At 37.4% G+C, this 19,780-nt stretch overlaps 1 protein-coding gene across 1 annotated transcript; it reads right to left on the bottom strand.

The window, feature by feature from the left end:
• Nucleotides 1-129: 129 nt before the first annotated feature.
• Nucleotides 130-2,533, bottom strand: LOC145775087 (proline-rich protein PRCC-like). Its single transcript, XM_082586284.1, has one exon. The coding sequence runs from the start codon at nucleotides 2,485-2,487 to the stop codon at nucleotides 1,423-1,425; it is 1,065 nt and encodes a 354-aa protein (XP_082442410.1). The 5' UTR covers nucleotides 2,488-2,533; the 3' UTR covers nucleotides 130-1,422.
• Nucleotides 2,534-19,780: the final 17,247 nt, after the last annotated feature.

Here is a 19,780-nt window from a genome sequence, read left to right as displayed (position 1 = left end):
ATTTTAATATTTAACATTTATTTAATATTTAACCATTGTATTTTTTTTAGATGTAAAAGTACTTTACAGTACTGTATGTTATTCCTGAAAAGGACATCTTGTGATGTGATGTTTTCTTTAGTAACTTCTGTAAATATTATTGTAATAAACTTAAATATGTGTAGTTTGAATAGGAAAGTAAAGACCATCTTCAAGCAAAATGACACTACACAATAAACATCTCTATACTGTACGATGTAGGAATTGTAGGTGACTTGGTCTAGTACGCAACGTTGGAAACATAGTCTTGCAATTAACTGTAAAACAGGGTAAGAATTCAAAATGACGCAATTCAAGCCTCAGGAAACTCATGCTATGAAAATCTAACCAAGCTCAAAATAAATCAAGGTCTAAATTTGATGTGTCCTTGACAGGGATTCATAAGGAATGCGACCATAATGAGAACGGCCAACCAATATTATAGCGTACACTAAAACATTTCAGTTAAAAATAATACCTTCCGGTGGGGAAAGAAGTTAATTGGACAAATTGAAGATTTTTTTAGTGTAGTAGTAGTAAAACTGGACTACTACTACTACACTAAAAAATTTCAGTTAAAAATAATACCTTCCGGTGGGGAAAGAAGTTAATTGGAGAAATTGAAGATGCGATACCAGGCATGCTTATATACTTTTCATTGTACTGTACAATGTACAACATTGTACATGCGTGGCCAAATATTGAAAGAGCATATAAGATTTGTCCCAATTAAACATGTAGCCCAGATCTGTCCCAGAGGCACAGTTTGGTAAGCTCTGTACGGAACCACTGTGAATATTGGTGGTCACCTTAGGTTTAAAGGAATAAGCAGCTTTCATGAGTTTCAATAGACTACCGCACAAAATTTTATGTAAGCTTAAAATCAGTTACAATTGAAAAACGCTCAACTGAATAGTTTCCTATAACATCAACAATTCAACATATATATATACAAGATAATTTGAATTCCTTCAAAATTCCTTCAAGAACAAAAGCACAATCTATCCTGAAGAGTAATACGCAGTGCCAGTAGCCATAAAGAACAGTAGCATACAATATCATAAATGATTATGGTTGAATGATAACGATGCATACAACTAAAGTCAGTACAAAGAATAGAATGTCAATTTGCAAACAACTAGAAATAGAAATATTATCAAGTTTAACATTATTTTCAAGTTGCTTTCATCTTAACAACCTTTTAGAACAAAGGGCATTATATTTTTGTATACACTTACACATTCTCTCATCATTCAGAAAATAAATGCCAGCTTCACATCTCGACATCAGCGGTTTATTTCCAAATGTACCAATTAGGAATGTCACAACATACCATTAATATAAAAGTTGGGCCTAGACCAGCAAGTGACATATTAAGTTGAGGCATGTCTCATTAAGTAATTGCTAGAAACCATATCGCTTTTTGGCCGCATCTCGAGCAGCATGGCCTTCAGCCCAGGAATTCTTTAGTTCTAATTCTCGTGCTTTCGCTTGATGAATTAAATAAGACATTTGGTGCTTTCTTTTGCTTAGAGATGATGGCATATCTTTATTCTTCTTTTTACTGTGAGACATTCGATTTAAATTTTTTTCCTCAGAAATTTGTTTTAATAAAAGTTCTTTATTTCCTTCAACAGCTGTATCTGCTTGAATTTCAATAAATTCCACTTTTTCTTTCCGATTTGATTTTCCCTGAAGTCTTTTAAATCTGTCATCTTGTTGCCATGGTTGAACATCATCGGCGTTTGCTAGGTTTGAAATAGGTTGTGGAACATTACTTCCTGTAGATTGAACAGGATTCAAATTATGAGAGTTGTGTTGTATATTAGAATGATTTGAGGTATATGTTGAAGCAGATTGCGGAAAATTGGGATAGTTTGAGGAATTGTAACTATTGGGATCTATAGAAGAATGGTAAGCATTGGAAGCAATTTCGTTAACTGGAATCTCTGGAGATGAATGCAACTGGTTAGCGGATTGTGTTGAATTCACAGAAAAAGTAGATGAAGTAATAGGAATCCCTGAAGTTTCATTTGGCTTTGCTTTAGTCGTTTCACTGGATTGTTTCTCTACAAATGAAAAAAAATTTATGTCATCTTCATCACCAGAAGAATCTGCATCATCAACAACTTGCAAAGTCTTTGAGATGGCAGATTTAGTAACCTTTTTTTGCTCAGTTTTTTTGGAAAATACATATGGCACAAAAGTTCGATTAGTCTGTTTCCCATCCCCAATTGTGTTTCTTGGAGCCGGAAGCTTAGCAAAGAGCCCCAACCCAGTTTTAGTTTGCAAACCCAGATTTGCTTTCTTTTGTGCAGGCTCATCATCTTCATCAGATGAATGTTTTTCAGATCGTGGCACCAAGATTTTCTTCTTTTGTTTCACTGCTTTTTCTACTGGAGGAGCAGATTTGGAATTATCTTCTTCATCAGAACTTGAGCTGTTGTATGCAGCTAATCCAGCTAACATCTTTGACAGTACCAGTAATTAATGTTGCATAAATTTACAAAATATGTAAAACACCTTGTAACAAAAATGTTAAAAAGACAGAATAACAATATTGAAAATTCCTTACGGTACTTTAAAGCATTCATTGATACATGTATTTCCTGATACCTGGAGTTACGTTATTTTGACATGGCTAACTCACAGTAGTCAGGGGGTTGAAAAGTCAGAACTATAGAGCGAGCCATTACTTTGAAGTCAGGGTCTTTTAAATTCTTCAAAATCATCATTTTTGATATTGAAAAACATTTTTTTCACTGAAGGAATGGTAGGCTACACTTAAAATAGATAAGACAAAGAAATAAGAGAATAAATAACAACATTTATATGGTACCACATCTATAGTGTAAACTACGCTAAAGTAAATAAGAAATAGATTAATGCTTCAGAGAATAAATGCTTGATAGTGCTGCAACACCATCACATTTTCAGAGTGGCTCTCCAACCCTGCTTGCAGTCTTTCTGCAAGGACCATTTCATTTTGCCTACAAGTATGCAAAACTGCCAGGAAAAACCAGTCAAAGAGTTTGTCAGTCCGAGGATAAAGATTTAAAACCAACCACACCAACTAATGCATCAAGAGTTGTATCCCTTGTGTTGCCCATTAACACTCTTAATAAGGCACCACAGGCTGATCAACATAGCAATTGTTTATCAAGTTTTTGTAGACCTTAGACATAAATTTTTGATTTTACATTTACTTTCTATAGTATATATATATCGTTTCTTTTGCGTTTCAACAAAGACAATAGGGCCATTCCGTGTCAAATCACACAGTTAAGAAATTCAACCTCTCCGATTTTCCTTGAACTTTACACACCTTTTCACTATTTTAGCTATGATGAACACCTGCAAAATTTGATGAGAAACAAGAGAGTTATGAAGCTTTTAGTTGGGAGAGGGTCTGTCGAAAAGGCACATTTTTTTAATTTTTGGTCATGTTTGAGGCCCTATTACTGTTACACTAAATTAGGTAACAACCCAATTTTTTGCAGGTAGTACTAGTTCGGTACTTCTGCCAAATATTGAAAAAACAACATTGTTCACATTGTCACTCACATTTTCCAAAATCTTGAAACCTCACCAAGACCCTATTTTTGATTGGTTTAAAATTTGGTAGAAATGTTGCTTACATGATTCTCTATGAACTGAGAAAACTTCAATACAAAATATTGAAGCATTGGAAGGTATTTAATGTGAAACATGAGTTGAAATGAAAAAAAGCAAAAAGTGGGTCTTTTTAATATCCCAGTTACCCTAACAGTGAAAATTTGCACTGGAATTTTGTCCACATAGGTATTCACTACGCATAGCCGTACGAGCCAGGGGGGGCAGCCGCCCCCCCTGTTGTTTCAAAACGTCGCGAATCCGGGCAAAATCTTAAAATTATTAGGGCAAAAATTGCTACAAATAGCTACAAAATTGCATGAATTAAGAAAAACTATAAATTAATATCTTTTACCTATCAAACTAAGTACAGCCTCTTATTTGCACAAGAAATGTGCGCAAAATTTTCATTTGGCACACCCGTACTGATCATAGGCGTCATTTCAGGGGTGCGAAGGGTGCTTGAGCACCCCAAAATGAAAATCTGAGGTAACAACATAAATGCGAGAGCACCCCTGGGCCCTGGTTTGCATACAAAATATACCGATTCAAATGGAAATTTGCATTCCTAAATATCGTTTTTTTTTCTTTCTTGAAAGTCGTTTTACCAAAGCGCAATATTTTCAGTGTTTTACATTTGCATGTGGCACGTAGTGACGTAGCGCCACACACATATCAAAGGCAGACATGATTGTACTATTGCGTAACAATTAAGCACAAACACGCGCACTGCGTCAAGAAGTGCCGTTCCAGAGAAAACAATTTGTCTGGCTCGAAGAAAATTGCTATTTTCTACTCAAACGTCTACAAAAACATTCGGCAAACGGCGTCAGATGCAATCGTTAGCCGTTTCCCTTCTTCATCATACCGAATGGCAGACTTGCTACGAGAGCTGCTAGAGCAGTGGTTCCCAACCTGGGGTTTGCGGACCCCTTAGGGGTCCGTGAGAAAGCATTTGGGGGTCCGTGATTACCTTGATGAATTTTGGGAAAAAAAAACTTTGTTCTATATGCACGGATGGAGCACCAGCTATGCTCAGGAACAAATTCGGATTTGTTGTTTAGTAAAAAACGAAGCTCCTCGCGTGGTTGTTACCCATTGCTTCTTGCACAGGTACGCCTTAGCAAAGCATCAAAAACTTTACTAGCAAGTCTCAAAGAAATTCTGACAAATTGCGTGAAAATCGTTAATTTCATCAAAAGCAGAGCTGTAAACCACCGTACTTTTAAAGTGCTCTGTCAAGAAGTAGGGTCAGATTACGAAGTGCTTTTGTATCATTCTGAGGTACGTTGGTTATCTAGAGAAGTTTTAAAACGACTGCAGCTAAAAAATGAGGCATCAACTCTTTTGAAAGCAAAAGGAAGTCCCCTCTCAAAATTGTTCGAGAGTAAAAGTTTTCTATACGGCATGACCTACTTAGCCGAAATTTTCGGTCATATTAACAATGTTAATCGTGGCATTCAAGAACCAGGCGTGACAATAATTGATGCAACTGAAAAAGCGTTTTTAGCCAAGTTGCCGGTTTGGAAACGCAGATTGGAAGCAGGTAATTAGCCTACGCTAACTTTCCAATGTTAGAAGATCTTATCTTGATGGATGAAACTCAAAGAGAATGCACTCTTTTGATCTCTACGAGAGAAAAATTTTGCGCACACTTGAAACCCTGCAAATCTCATTTCAACGTTATTTTAATTTGGATCACCTGCCGAACGAAGTTGAAACATGGATTCGAAATCCTTTTCTTTTTGACTTGAACAACATTAGCGATGACGATCTCAGTAAAGATGACCTAATTGATTTGAGATCAAAAGAGTTAATACGCATTGAGTTTCATTCAAAAACTGTGGAAGAATTTTGGTGCTCACAACTGCAAACCTACCCATTCTTGGCAAAGCAAGCGATTATTGTTTTGTTACCATTCAAAACCACTTAACATTTGCGAGGTAGAATTCTCAGCTCTTGTTACAATAAAAACAACATCGAAATCGCCTGGACAGTGGACGTTCAAGATGACATGCGTGTTGCATTGACAAAAACTCAACCGCAGTTCAGTTCAGGAAAGGCAACAACAGCCCTCTCATTAAATTTGCTTACGTTGAAAGTTTCGGCATGGCACTTTGGGTCACCTTAATATTCAAATAGCCTACTGCTGACATTTTTTGAACAATCCATTCATTTTCTTATTTGAGCAACTGTTTAACCTGATATTTGCCGCAGGAGTCACAGTGGCAATGCAATATGACACCGTCGCCTACAGTAATTGAGTAGCATATTACAATAGTCAATAGTACTGTGATTGAACTGACTCGCATGAAAATAAATTTCTTTGCATTAGTCAATAGTATGTTAATTGAGTTTCAGGCAAAATTTAGGTAGGGGTCCGCAGAATTAATAATTTGTCTAAAGGGGTCCGTGACAACAAAAAGGTTGGGAACCACTGTGCTAGAGAATCCCACAATGAAAGAAGTCGATGTTACGAAAGTAAGCAAATTTTATGATGGTGACTGGGAACGCAAGGATTTGCTGCGTGAACGCAAACAATGGTTTGCTTGTTGCAAACGTGACGGTGATATTGTGACAGTGAATACGCTACGTCAGAAATTCATTGCACAGCCGTCAATGGTCGATATAATGCCAAATATATATGCAGCTTTGGTAACTTACATTGTTATGCCGACTTCTTCCTGTGAAGCCTAACGTTCCTTTTCGTTATTACGACGCTTGAAGACCTACCTTCGCAGCACTTAAACGCAACAACGACTGAACAATTTGGCATCTTATAGGTATTTGGCAATTATAGGTAGTCATCACGAATTGGCGGAGAAATTAAACATGGAAGAACTTGTCACGGAGTTTGTTTCCAAGACAACGACCCGCAGAAACAAATTTGGATGTGATTAATTTATAGCAAGCCGCATTATAAGGCAGACGTGAACAAATTAAAGTCGAATATATTTCAATATTCAATGTAAGATCATTTTCGCCTCGCATGTAATACTTGTTTTCATTTCTATTTGATCGTTTGACATACCGCTGCAGTCTATTCCATTACACATACGACAAAATTATCTTTTATGTTGATTCGACGTTTCATGACGTAGGTTAAACATGGTTGAATTTACTATTAGATTGAGTCATTTGTTTTAACATTTTCCATCGGTCAGGTTTTCAATTGATTAGCCTATATTGACAATTTTCATAAGATAACTTAGAGCACCCCTAATTTCGTCAAATTTTTTAAAAAAATTACGCTAATGGTACTGATGTATTGTATTGCATGGTGATCAAACTATAGTATGATATGCATTTAACCAACTGCATCATGCCAATTTGGGCAGCCACCAAAATATGTCTCTAATACTTTTGTGAAACTGCCCAAATCAAAACACAAAATTTGCTATAGGCCTATCTCTAATTTTATTAATTTTCACAAATGCATCGTGTTGATTTGGGCAGCTAAAAACATGAAATTATTTGATGAAACTGATTAGTCTGTCTGTTTATGCAACTGCCCAAATTAGCGTGAGGCAGTTTACCCAAAATGAACAAATTCATTAATTTTTCCCATTTACATAACTGTATCGTTTAGATTAAGGCAACAAAAAATATGAAATTATCTGATCATAGTCTATTTATAAAACTGCCCAAATTGGCATGATGCAGTTGCCTCGCATCAAACTGTACAAAGTCTTTAATTTTTTTCATAATATCCATAAATGCATCATCTTGATTTGGGCAACTACAAAATATGAATTTATATAAATCTGGTGAATAGCCTACCGGTACTTTTACAAAACAATTCGGGTGGGGAGGTCACAGTACTTTTTCAACCATAAATGGACATAGCTAAGCAACACCACCACAACATTTAACAAAAACATGTTATACCTGTTAAAAGTACTGTAATGTGTTGCTTAGCTTTGTTTGGTTACTTTTATAAAAAGGTTCTGCTACTATTCGGCGAGTTCCCTATTCGGCCAGAGCCTTTTTCGGCGAGTTTCCTATTCGGCGATTTTTTGAAAATCCAACGACGCCTTCTGCAAATCCGATGATTGAATATTATTCATTATTCAGACATTGAATCAATGTAAATACGAACTGTTAGGCTAATTGGGTTCTTTGAATCCTACGTCACCGTCTGTATGCAAACTTAGAATATATTAAACTTAGTTATTTTTGTCATCAAATTACCTAGCCTAACTATATTTTTAGAAGTAGTGCTGCCAGACCTTTTTATTTTTGTACTAAAATTCGTATCATCAAAACTACTTTAATTGATTGAGCAAAGTTTATTTGAACAGAAGTACAGTAGTATGTCTGTGTTTTATTACATTTAATTATAATTTCTCTATTGTTATGTACTTTTTTCTGAATCCGCATGGTCACCCTGAGCCGGTTTCCTGCAATGTTTATTTTTCTGAGTCTTTTATGACATCACAACTGAATATTTAAGTGGCCTTGTTTATTATTTGTGGTGTGTAAAACAATATTTGTTACTCCTACTTACCATGCTCTTCAAAGATGAATTCAACTGTTCTATCTTGAATACTTTGGTAAGAAGTTCTAGCTAGCTGGTGATCAGTGGCGTAGCCAAGGGGGGGGGAGGGGGTATTGCAAAGAGCGAGTTTTGCCATTACCAAGCATTCAAATATCTCAGCCAGGAATTAGCAACAAGAAAACATAGAGAATTGTAGCTTTATTTCTGAAAAATACCGAAGAAAACATGATCTTATCCTTTTGCTATGCCACCGGACAGCATCATTTTACAGGAATATTCATAACCACATTTTTGTTGAAAATGCTCTCAGAATGCACCAAATTCAAAGTAATTTTTCAAAATTTTCTGGGGGAGGCCCCCCAGACCCTCCCACTGCTGGGTGTCGTCATAAGCGAAACACGCCCTCAACCCCCACCCTTTCAAAATTACTGGCTACGCCACTGCTGGTGATCTTGTTATGTTACTTTTTCACTGTTATCATCAGGGATAGTTATCATGCACCGCATACATTATATTTGGGCAATTTCTATTCAGACATTGAATCAATGTAAATACGAACTGTTAGGCTAATTGGGTTCTTTGAATCCTACGTCACCGTCTGTATGCAAACTTAGAATATATTAAACTTAGTTATTTTTGTCATCAAATTACCTAGCCTAACTATATTTTTAGAAGTAGTGCTGCCAGACCTTTTTATTTTTGTACTAAAATTCGTATCATCAAAACTACTTTAATTGATTGAGCAAAGTTTATTTGAACAGAAGTACAGTAGTATGTCTGTGTTTTATTACATTTAATTATAATTTCTCTATTGTTATGTACTTTTTTCTGAATCCGCATGGTCACCCTGAGCCGGTTTCCTGCAATGTTTATTTTTCTGTACGAAAATAATTTTTTGCCAGCATGTTTCTCTGGCTACTTTGTTAAATTAGACGACATACATCAACATGATACAAGACATAAGGCTAAAACCAGATTTTTTCTTCCCAGGTTTGAAACAAACTTTGGCAAAAAAACACTCCATTTCTTGTGTGTGCAAGTGTGGAGTGAAATTTCACACGATGTAAAAGATTTACCGTTCCATTGCTTTAAAAAAAATCTCAAAAACCAACTGTTACATGAATATACATGCGTACCTTAAGTGCTCAATACAAAGGATAACTTACCTTTACAGTAGGCCTATATCATCATATCGTAAGTTACTTATTAATATTTGTTCTCTACAGTTATTAGTATCAAATTGCCCTGTTTTTGTATGCTTCACATAAAAATTGTTGCAATTCGGTGGTGGTATCCACGTTTTTCCTCGTTATTTCAGGAAAACTTTCGCAAGTGCTGTAGCCTATTATAGCACACAATCACTAATTATTGGTGGTTGGTCAATTCTTGGTCGTTGCTCGTTGGTTTGAATCTTCATCCTCGGCTTACTCAGTCTGAGAATGCAGATTCAAACCAACAGTAGTTGTTTTTCAATCTCAGTGGCGAACTCTTTTTATTCAATGAAGTAGTGTGCCTGCCTCTGCACACTAGTGTGTATGAATGTGTAGTTAGATTTACTGTGATGGGGTGGTGGCTGACTAGATGACTGCTTATGGTCTTTCGCTACCATCCTGATTGCGCCATAATCTAACCAACAGTTGTACAATGCATTGTTTTGACAATTACATTTTACTCTGATTATTTGTTAATATATGGCGCTGTTAAAACAAAATAAATTGACTTGACTTGACTTGACTTGACTTGAGTCTTTTATGACATCACAACTGAATATTTAAGTGGCCTTGTTTATTATTTGTGGTGTGTAAAACAATATTTGTTACTCCTACTTACCATGCTCTTCAAAGATGAATTCAACTGTTCTATCTTGAATACTTTGGTAAGAAGTTCTAGCTAGCTGGTGATCAGTGGCGTAGCCAAGGGGGGGGGAGGGGGTATTGCAAAGAGCGAGTTTTGCCATTACCAAGCATTCAAATATCTCAGCCAGGAATTAGCAACAAGAAAACATAGAGAATTGTAGCTTTATTTCTGAAAAATACCGAAGAAAACATGATCTTATCCTTTTGCTATGCCACCGGACAGCATCATTTTACAGGAATATTCATAACCACATTTTTGTTGAAAATGCTCTCAGAATGCACCAAATTCAAAGTAATTTTTCAAAATTTTCTGGGGGAGGCCCCCCAGACCCTCCCACTGCTGGGTGTCGTCATAAGCGAAACACGCCCTCAACCCCCACCCTTTCAAAATTACTGGCTACGCCACTGCTGGTGATCTTGTTATGTTACTTTTTCACTGTTATCATCAGGGATAGTTATCATGCACCGCATACATTATATTTGGGCAATTTCTATAAAAGCGTGCACATTTGGGCAAATTTACTTTCTGCCCCCCCAAAATGCTTTGGTCTCGTACGGCTATGTCACTACGGTAAAACATGACAAGTCTACCATGCAAAATTGATCCATTTTTCTCAATGTTTTCTTATAGTCTAGTGAAACGTTTGTTTCTTCAAGCACAGGTCGTTGGTGTGATGAAACCCTTTCAGAGCAACTTTGCTGAAATTTTAAAAAGTCTTCTAAACCGTAGATATAGTTCAAGATAAAGTAATTATGCATGACGATCAACGTTGAAACTGGTGTTTCCACCGTGAAACTTAATTTGTCCGCCGAGATAACTGCTCAGACCGGACACGTTTGTCCGGTAAACAAAATCGAATTTCGAAGCCTGCAACCTATTTCGTCTCCTGAAAAGTTTGAGAGAAATTTTGAAATGTTTACGGCAACTCCGATCAGCGACTTCAGCTCTGTTGTATTTTTTTCTCAATCTTTTCAGAGTACGAAATGGGGGTAGGCCTTACAAAGTTTTCAGGGGACGAAATAGGTTGCACCCGTCTTGACCACTGTGCTTCAATTCCCATATTTACTACAGTTGCTGTTGCACGGTCTTTTTTTAATCTAGAAACACTATAAATATTATACTCCAGACAAACAAGTGCTACTCTTTATTTCAGAAAATTGTTTATTTCACAATTACCCAATCAATTATTCCAGATTATTGTTATCAATTTTGATCATCATTAAATTACAGTTTGAGCTGCTCAAAGACTTTCTGATAATTCATCAACTCACATCAAGATTTGCTTGTCGAATGCAGTCTCGTTTTGCTGATTTGTTCTTTCAAGGTCTATCAACAACCCGTTCAGTCGCCCCGTTAGCTAAGTGGTTACTGGTTACGCGCCTCAAGACCAAGCGGCGCTGGTTCGATTCTCGGGGTGTGCGCTTGAGCAACGCATTTCAGGACTGCTCTCCATTCAGCGGCACCTAGTGAATAGAATAATTTACCACGAATAACCTATCAAGGCTTTGTCAGTCCGAGGATAAAGGTTCAAAACCAACTAGCCCGAACTCACAAAAATAAAAGAATTGTGATTCATAAGCTACGGTAGCCTACGGTAGTTCAGTTCAATTTGTTTTTATTTCTGACCATCACAACCAAAAAAACAATATGTGCCAAACATAGCAGATTAGCAGAGGTCTAGAAAAAGGTAGAAGCAACAAAACGTGGACGTTATAACGTGTATGATACTACAGCAGGTACAATATTAGTAAATAAGCAGGATACAATCAGTTTAAAATGTGGCACGGTCGCAACACCTCAGTAGAATTTTTAAAAAATTAAAAAAAGAGAGAAAAAACAAGTTGATAATAATGATTAATGATGGTGTTGCAAGCACAGTAGCCTAGTGCTTTTTCACCTTCATGATAACTTACGTAGCAAAAAAAAACAAAAACGAAATAGAACTAGAAAGGAAGTCATGAGTAGGTACCGTAGCCTATGTTTTTTTTTCTTTTAATAAGTTAATTATTATTCATAAGATGGTCACAACGGTAAACTATAATCTCTTCGTGGGAAAATTGTAACATAAGATTTCCGGATCCGTTCGTCTGTAGGCTATGCAATGACCGAAAGAAACACTCTTTTGAAAACGTCTATTCAAAAAGTGTATTTCTGTAAAAATAGCCCAAGGCTGTCGAAATTGAGATGCAACGCGATACACCACTAAACTTATTGTCACTACAATGCAAATTACTTGGATAAAGACGGAAATTTCGTCCAGCTGGCAAGCACTAAGCAAAACAGTTAAATATGCGACCAACTCTCAAGTAACAACTTTAAGAATGACGAGAATACATTGCAATATCTCAAACGCACGTAGGAAGCTATACTGTGACGTAATAATGATAAGCAATGATGAGTTATTCAAGCACCTGTTCAAGTTTGGCTTACACCTGTTCAAGTAATTTAAGATTCAACCATGATGTAATGCTATGCTGCAGCTGCAATGTTTTACAGGTTTGTTTGATTTTCATATCTTTATCCTGCATTGCGGGAAAGCGGACTTGAGCGCTAAATGCATCGGTGTACGCCTTCCGACGTAGGTTACACCTGACCCACGCTGCAGCCGACTGCAATGTCTGTTTCCGGTTGTCTACTCTACTTATGACTTAAATTTGGTACTACCCATTACTCGAAATCGATCACTGGGTAGAGGCAATTATCGTAAAGTCTCTTGCCCAGAGAAACAACAACAAGTGGGGGTGGCTGGAGTCAAACATGCAGGCTCTCGACTGCGAGCCCAACGCACTAACCACTCGGCCACTGCTGCCAACAGGTCTTGCAAGCAATAGTGCAATTTGCTTATTTTTTAGAAATATTCCATTACGTAATAAGCTAAGATTCAGTAGACCTGAACGGTTTTATATCACGTTTGATTTGGTGAACAATTGTCTGGAACATAGTGGCCCCTAGTTATGACAGTCTAACATGGCATAACTAAAAAAAAATATTTAAGGACAATCGTGAGCCAATGAATAAAAACACACGATACACAAATTGTTTGAATCACTCACGTTTAAGTTAATACGCAAAATACAAAGGGTACTATGCAAAGAATGAACAGCAATAAGAATAATACACGACGATACATGAAATTGGTTCCATAGGTACACGCTAAAATGACGCTATATACAATGGTTGCGATAATAACCGACTGTTCTGAGGTCAGACAAGGGTCGGCCAACGCAGACAGAACCAGGCTCATACTCTAACACTTAAGTGTTCTTTACGGGGGCGAGGCACGAAATATCCCTCAACACGTAGTCTACTTTCACTTTCCCCGTACTCTCATCATAGTTGCAGACGGCAACTTTAGCTCTACGAACCACAGGCTTCCCTTTCCTAATTTGTGGAACTACCTCATGCACCCTCCCAAGTTGATACTTCCCACGTTTACCAATGTCTTGGAAAGAACCCACCACTACAAGTTGACCAGGCTCCAAACTCTCGGCCATTTTTAACCATTTTTTCCGGCCCTGAAGCCCTGGCAAGTAAAAATCGATCCATTTACTCCAAAACTGCTGAGAAAGTGACAAATTGAACCGATAATCCCTTCTTAATTGGTCACGATTAGAGATGTAAATGCAAAAAAAACAAACCACTTTTTTTTTAAAAAAACGTGTTTTTTTGAAAAAAAACACTCGTTTTTTGTTTTTTTTTCATATTTTTCTGGAAAAGTTGCAATTTTTTTACAATTTACCGCTTAGTTTCATTATAGTGCTCTTGAAAAACATTAAACTAGTAAAAATAGTTTTATGGTTGTGCTGGAATTCCTAATTGTTTGTGCTTGGCGTTTTTTGCATAGTCCTACGTTGTTTCGCTTTCTTCTTCATTCTCAAGCATGTTTGTGGCAGTAGACCTGACAAACATTGAATTAATGCAATTTGATACATAACATAATGTAGGTGAGTTAATTTCTTTTTCCTTTTATGGAAATTAGCCTACGATGTTAGTATACCGGCACTGGTTATTCTTGTACACACACAATGGGTTGACGAAATTTTGGCAAAAACAAGATGGCAGTATTCAGAACACACATTACCTTGTTTGTGGAAATTTACTAATGCAAGCTATTGTTAGCTTGTTTAAACATGTTTTTTAACTGATAGCTTAACAACGATGTAGGAATGCTTTATAAATGTTGAAACAGAAGTATTCTTTTCGTGTGTTGTAACTTGTAAGGTCTTAGACACTTTGTCATAGATGCTTCTTGCAGATCATTTGTGACATAACGCAAGAGATCTTATCACTGATATTTTTAGCTGTCAAAAGTAAGTGCATTTCTCAGAAAAGGTTTAGATTAATATTCCTTAGTTTCAAATGCCCACCACCTATGTTGACTATTGCTAGTAACTACCAACCCTGAATGAAGAAATTTTCACTTTAAAGTGGAGTTTTTCAGCACTGCTCGGTGTTCACATAGGGAATAAATGCTTTATAATACTTTTCCTGACAAGTATAAAGTTTTACCCATATTCCCGCAATGCAGGATAAAAATACAAACATCAAAGATGAAAACTTATTTTATTTGGGAACTACTACTTTTTGAGATAAGAAGAAATTGACCTCTTGTCGCTACGCCCCAATAAAATCATGATGCGTAACTTTAAAAAAAAAATTTTTATTGGGTAGAGGAAAGATTGACGAAAAGTTTGGCAAAAACAGAAAAGTGCTAAAGTCTCAAAGTCCTGCAAACTAGTTCAAATTGGATGGATTAAGTGCAACCATATTTCTTTTAAACATGTCTATGACAGCACAATGGTGTCATTAAGGGAAAACAAACATGACTATGACATCACAAAGGAGTATTGAACCTCTTCAGGGAAAATAAAAAACATCAAAATGTTTCCATCTTTCACTACATTTAAGTGTGATTTGGGCTAAAAGTTGGGACTTTAGCACTACACTGCTTTTGCCAAACTTTTCATCTATCTTTCCTCTACGCAACATGGTTTTATCGGTGCAAAACGACAAGAGGTTAACTTCTTTTTATCTCAAAAAGTAGTAGCCAAAATTTGTTTTAATGTTCATAAACAGATAGCCCACCCAGAAAACATGGGGGTAGAGCTAAAAATTATCCAAATATGATGAGCGGTTCTTGAGATATTGCCGTTTTTCTATTGCTTCTTATCTATGAAGCCACCTAGTGGCTAAGGTTATTTCACTTAATTATAACTCGAGAACCGCTTGTGTGGTTTTTATCAAGTTTGCACCAAATGCACATCAAAAGTGTGGTGTGCTGGTCAAAAGTACCTTTGTGAAGCAGAGAAACAAGACACTGACCACTTGGTCCTAACATGCCCATTAACCAAAATCCAAGGTAGCTTCGAAACTGTACACGAGTGTGGTACTGCATTTAACAACTGGCTGGACCAAATTACGGACAATACTTGAGATGTGCCAACCATAGGACACTGTTACTAGGCTACTATTTGAGACGATGAGAAATCTTTATGGCTCGTGTGTTGAGACTTGAGATTTACAAAATTGCAATGAAACAATATACCAGACATATAGTCCGATTTGAAATAAGTTATACGAGTTAGGAGACTGTTTCTTTGTTGAAAGAAACGCTATTGCAATGAGTTTACCCTAATTGCTGCATATTGTGACATTTAATGTCAAAATAGGTAAAAAAAACAAATAAAAAACAGAAAAAACGATAAAAAACAAAAAAACGAGCTCGTTTTTTTTAAAAACAAAAAAAAAAGTTTATTTACATCTCTAGTCACGACCATGTGGTTTCCCAACAGCACAGTATGGGTCTAAGTATGGGGTCAAAAGTGAGGCAGGGGTGATGACAGTAAAATCCCTAGGGTCGTCACTCAAAAGTACTAAAGGGCGTTCGTTCACGATCCGAACGGCATTGCCTGTGTATGTAAGCAGTTCAATAAAATTGGGCTTGCGTATTGAAGTGTCCAAAATGTGAAAAAAGTACTTAGTCATATCGGCCACGAAACCAAATCTAACTTACTAAGCCGAAATCTGGCCAAGAGATTTACGGTACCAGAGGGTTTAACAAGTCAGGACCCGAAAACATTACATCATTAACATAAGTTCTTCGAAATTCAAACTTGCCATCGTAAATAATGCGCTTTTTTAATTGTGACGTCACAAAGTATGGTAAATACCACTCAAATCCCTTTACATTTCCTGCTTCACCAGCACGCTCAATATAACCATTAGATTTAAGATCTTTCATGGTGTCAGTAAGGAAATCACGAAGTTCAGGTTGTTTTAAAGCCTTCTTTCAAGCCGTTGTTTTAAAGCAGCAGCTCTATCTGACGCCAACATAAAATTGTTAGGTAAATCAATATCTTCCTTCAACGGTACAAGTATCTCAAATCGACCATCTTTCAACTCAATATTCGGTTCAACAAGTTCTCTAGCCAAAATGTCATTGCGAGACAATTCACAGGTTTCATTTTGCAACGTCAAATCCTGAATGACTTTATTCAGGTCTGCTATTTCCATATCACGAGACTCAATTTTACGCTGAAAGCCAGAGATGACATCCGACTCTGAAGACGTCTGCACTCTGCACACGTTAGCAACGCTTTCATCTAAGGGTGACTTACCACCACAACCCAACCAACCGAGAGGAGTGAGTAAAGCATGCGGTTCACTACGATTTTCACCAACACGCTCTTCTTTAGCCCACATCAAATAAGCGTTGTCGTTGCCAATCAGTAGGCTATATCTACAGTACTATCGTTCAAATGAAACATATTCACGTCATGAAAATGACGGAAACCACTTAAATCCTGATGCGGTAAAGTTTTAACATCGTCAGCCCAAGCTGGGTTAACCACCAAAGTTATATCACAAAACAATTCATCTGTCTCTAACAACTTGATGTTGAGTTTAACAAGGTCAGCACAAGTAGCTTTCTGACCAGCCAGTGTATCCATTTTAAACGACGCTTTATCATACGGTTTAAGGCCAAGTTTGCACACCAAATCACTCGAAACAAACGTCAACTGCGAACCAGGATCATGCTGACAATACACCAACTTCGATTTGCCAGTCATTGGATTCAAAACACGAGCAGCAGTAACGCGGTTAAAAGCTGCTTTAACATTTCCAATCTTAACATTACGCACAGGAACTCTGGCACCAGCATCATCTTTGCCAATCGAATCCAGAGAATCACGTGACGTCACATAAAAATCATGCAGAAGAAAAAAGTGTTTCCTATCGTTGTTAGGCCCACATTGACGACAGTTGTTTGCATGATTACAGTCCCTAACCCTAACCACATGCTGGCGCAAACAATTCAAGCATTTTCCAGCTTTCACGATAACATCTCTCCAATCTTTAGGTGTCAAGCGCTAAAAATCTTTACAATTAGACAAAAAATGATATTCAACTTGACCACGTGACGAACAATAAATACATGCCGGCATGTCTCTACGTCTGGCCACACCACCGCGCGGTACTAGTGCGCCAACAGCAGTCGAGTACTGCGAACTCCCTGAAATCACATTATCATGGGGTTTTATCGACGTCTGCCTAACCAGACATGAAGGCAATTTTCCTTTGCCAAACTTTTAAAATGCTGCGACTCACCAGAATCGCCCATTAGCATAATGCTAAAATCAGTCGACTTACGCGTTTCCTCCCGTACTATAAAATCGAACAAACTCTGAAAAGTAGGCTCATTAGTGCCACCTTACTGATCACCTAAAAAGTCAAGATAACGCTTAGCGTCAAACGGGAGTCGCTTAGCCAAATCCAAAACACTACAAGTTGACCAGTTCCTGCTTATCACTCAAAGAACCTAGGGCTACAGAAAGTTCCCCAATTTGAGTCAAAATATCCCTTCTAAGATGCCGGGCCTCTCGAACTGACTGAGCCTCATCGTTACTGGGTCCCTCCCCAGAATGGCCTGCCCGACCGCAAAGAACATCATCAGGCTTAAACTCAGTCGAGTCGACGGCGGTCGAGTCCCTGTCGCCACCGAGTGTAGACATATTAAATGTTGGGGCTAAATTTAAGAATTGAAAAATTAAGTTACACAAACACACAAAATATTAAGTTATAAAAAACTTAACTGCAAAGACCGTAAAAATACAAAAGGAATTTTAATGCACAATACCGTAGTTGTACGGGTATATATGAAGTCCTAAAGTTCCATAAGGAACAATGAAGTCCTAAAGGAACATAAGAGTAAAAAAAAACTGTTGCTATATTAATCGACCTTGGTGGGTCTTGAGGGGACTTGAGAGGACATGATGGTCCTAATGTTCCTTTAGAGTTACATGATGGTCTTAATGTTTCTTTATATATGAAGTCCTAAAGTTCCATAAGGAACAATGAAGTCCTAAAGGAACATAAGAGTAAAAAAAAAACTGTTGCTATATTAATCGACCTTGGTGGGTCTTGAGGGGACTTGAGGGGACATGATGGTCTTGAGGGGACTCATCTACCTCTCGTCATTGAAGCAATCGTCATGCTAGCGGCGGTTCATCTGTTCTCAGGGTCATTCCTCATATATAACACCTAAACATCCATCAATCCGTCCGCCCCGTTTGCTCAGTGGTTACGCGCCGAGCTCAAGATCACGCGGCGCTGGTTCGACTCTTGGGATGTGCGCTTGAGCAACAATTCCCTGGCAACAACACTTCAACAATCGGAAACTTCACTCTGCCAATCTCGGTAACCGGCCCTGCGTCAAGAGCCTCTACATTCTACAAGTATGAACAGTAAAACGTGAAAACCCTGCATCATGTTGAGAACATTTTGAAGTAGATCAGGTTGTATTTGATGCTTCGGCTGGCAACTCTGCCTCTAAGTCCACCATAATAAAACCACCGTCATTCTGGCAGAATAGTTTTTCCGCTTTCCGCCTAAAAAAGTCATCCGTGAATAAGTGCGAGGCATAAAATGCGACCTGACATAGCTTCGAAAAACCTTAAATAAAACAATAACTCGCAACACGTGCCACTTAAATTTTACATGCATCGGATTCAGTATTAAATTACCTTTCCAGGGATGTGCACCAATAGGTGGGCATTTAGAAGGAACTCCCAGCAGAACGCTTCAAAGATGGAGGATATATTTACGATAAACATTAAAACAATACGATGTTTGCATAATGGACACCACTTCAAACATCTTCAAATAGAACTATAATCCGCAACACGTGCCACTTAAATTTTACATGCATCGGATTTAGTATTGAATTACCTTTCCAGGGATGTGCATCAATAGGTGGGCATTTGGAAGGAACTCCCAGCAGAACGCTCCAAAGATGGAGGATATATTTACGATAAACATTAAACTAATATGATTTTTGCATAATAGACACCACTTCAAACATCTTCGAATAGAACTTTAATCCGCAACACGTGCCACTTAAATTTTGCATGCATCGGATTCAGTATTAAATTACCTTTCCAGGGATGTGCACCAATAGGTGGGCATTTGGAAGGAACTCCCAGCAGAACGCTTCAAAGATGGAGGATATATTTACGATAAACATTAAAATAATATGATTTTTGCATAATTGACACCACTTCAAACATCTTGAAATAAAACTTTAATCCGCAACACGTGCCACTTAAATTTTGCATGCATCGGATTTAGTATTGAATTACCTTTCCAGGGATGTGCATCAATAGGTGGGCATTTGGAAGGAACTCCCAGCAGAACGCTTCAAACATGGAGGATATATTTACGATAAACATTAAAATAATATGATTTTTGCATAATAGACACCACTTCAAACATCTTCGAATAGAACTATAATCCGCA

The sequence above is a fragment of the Aplidium turbinatum genome, chromosome 8 (assembly GCF_918807975.1).
Source record: "Aplidium turbinatum chromosome 8, kaAplTurb1.1, whole genome shotgun sequence".
Taxonomy (NCBI): domain Eukaryota; kingdom Metazoa; phylum Chordata; class Ascidiacea; order Aplousobranchia; family Polyclinidae; genus Aplidium; species Aplidium turbinatum.
The sequence above is the reverse complement of the archived record's forward strand: the minus strand, read 5'-3'. Positions and strand labels throughout refer to the sequence as shown.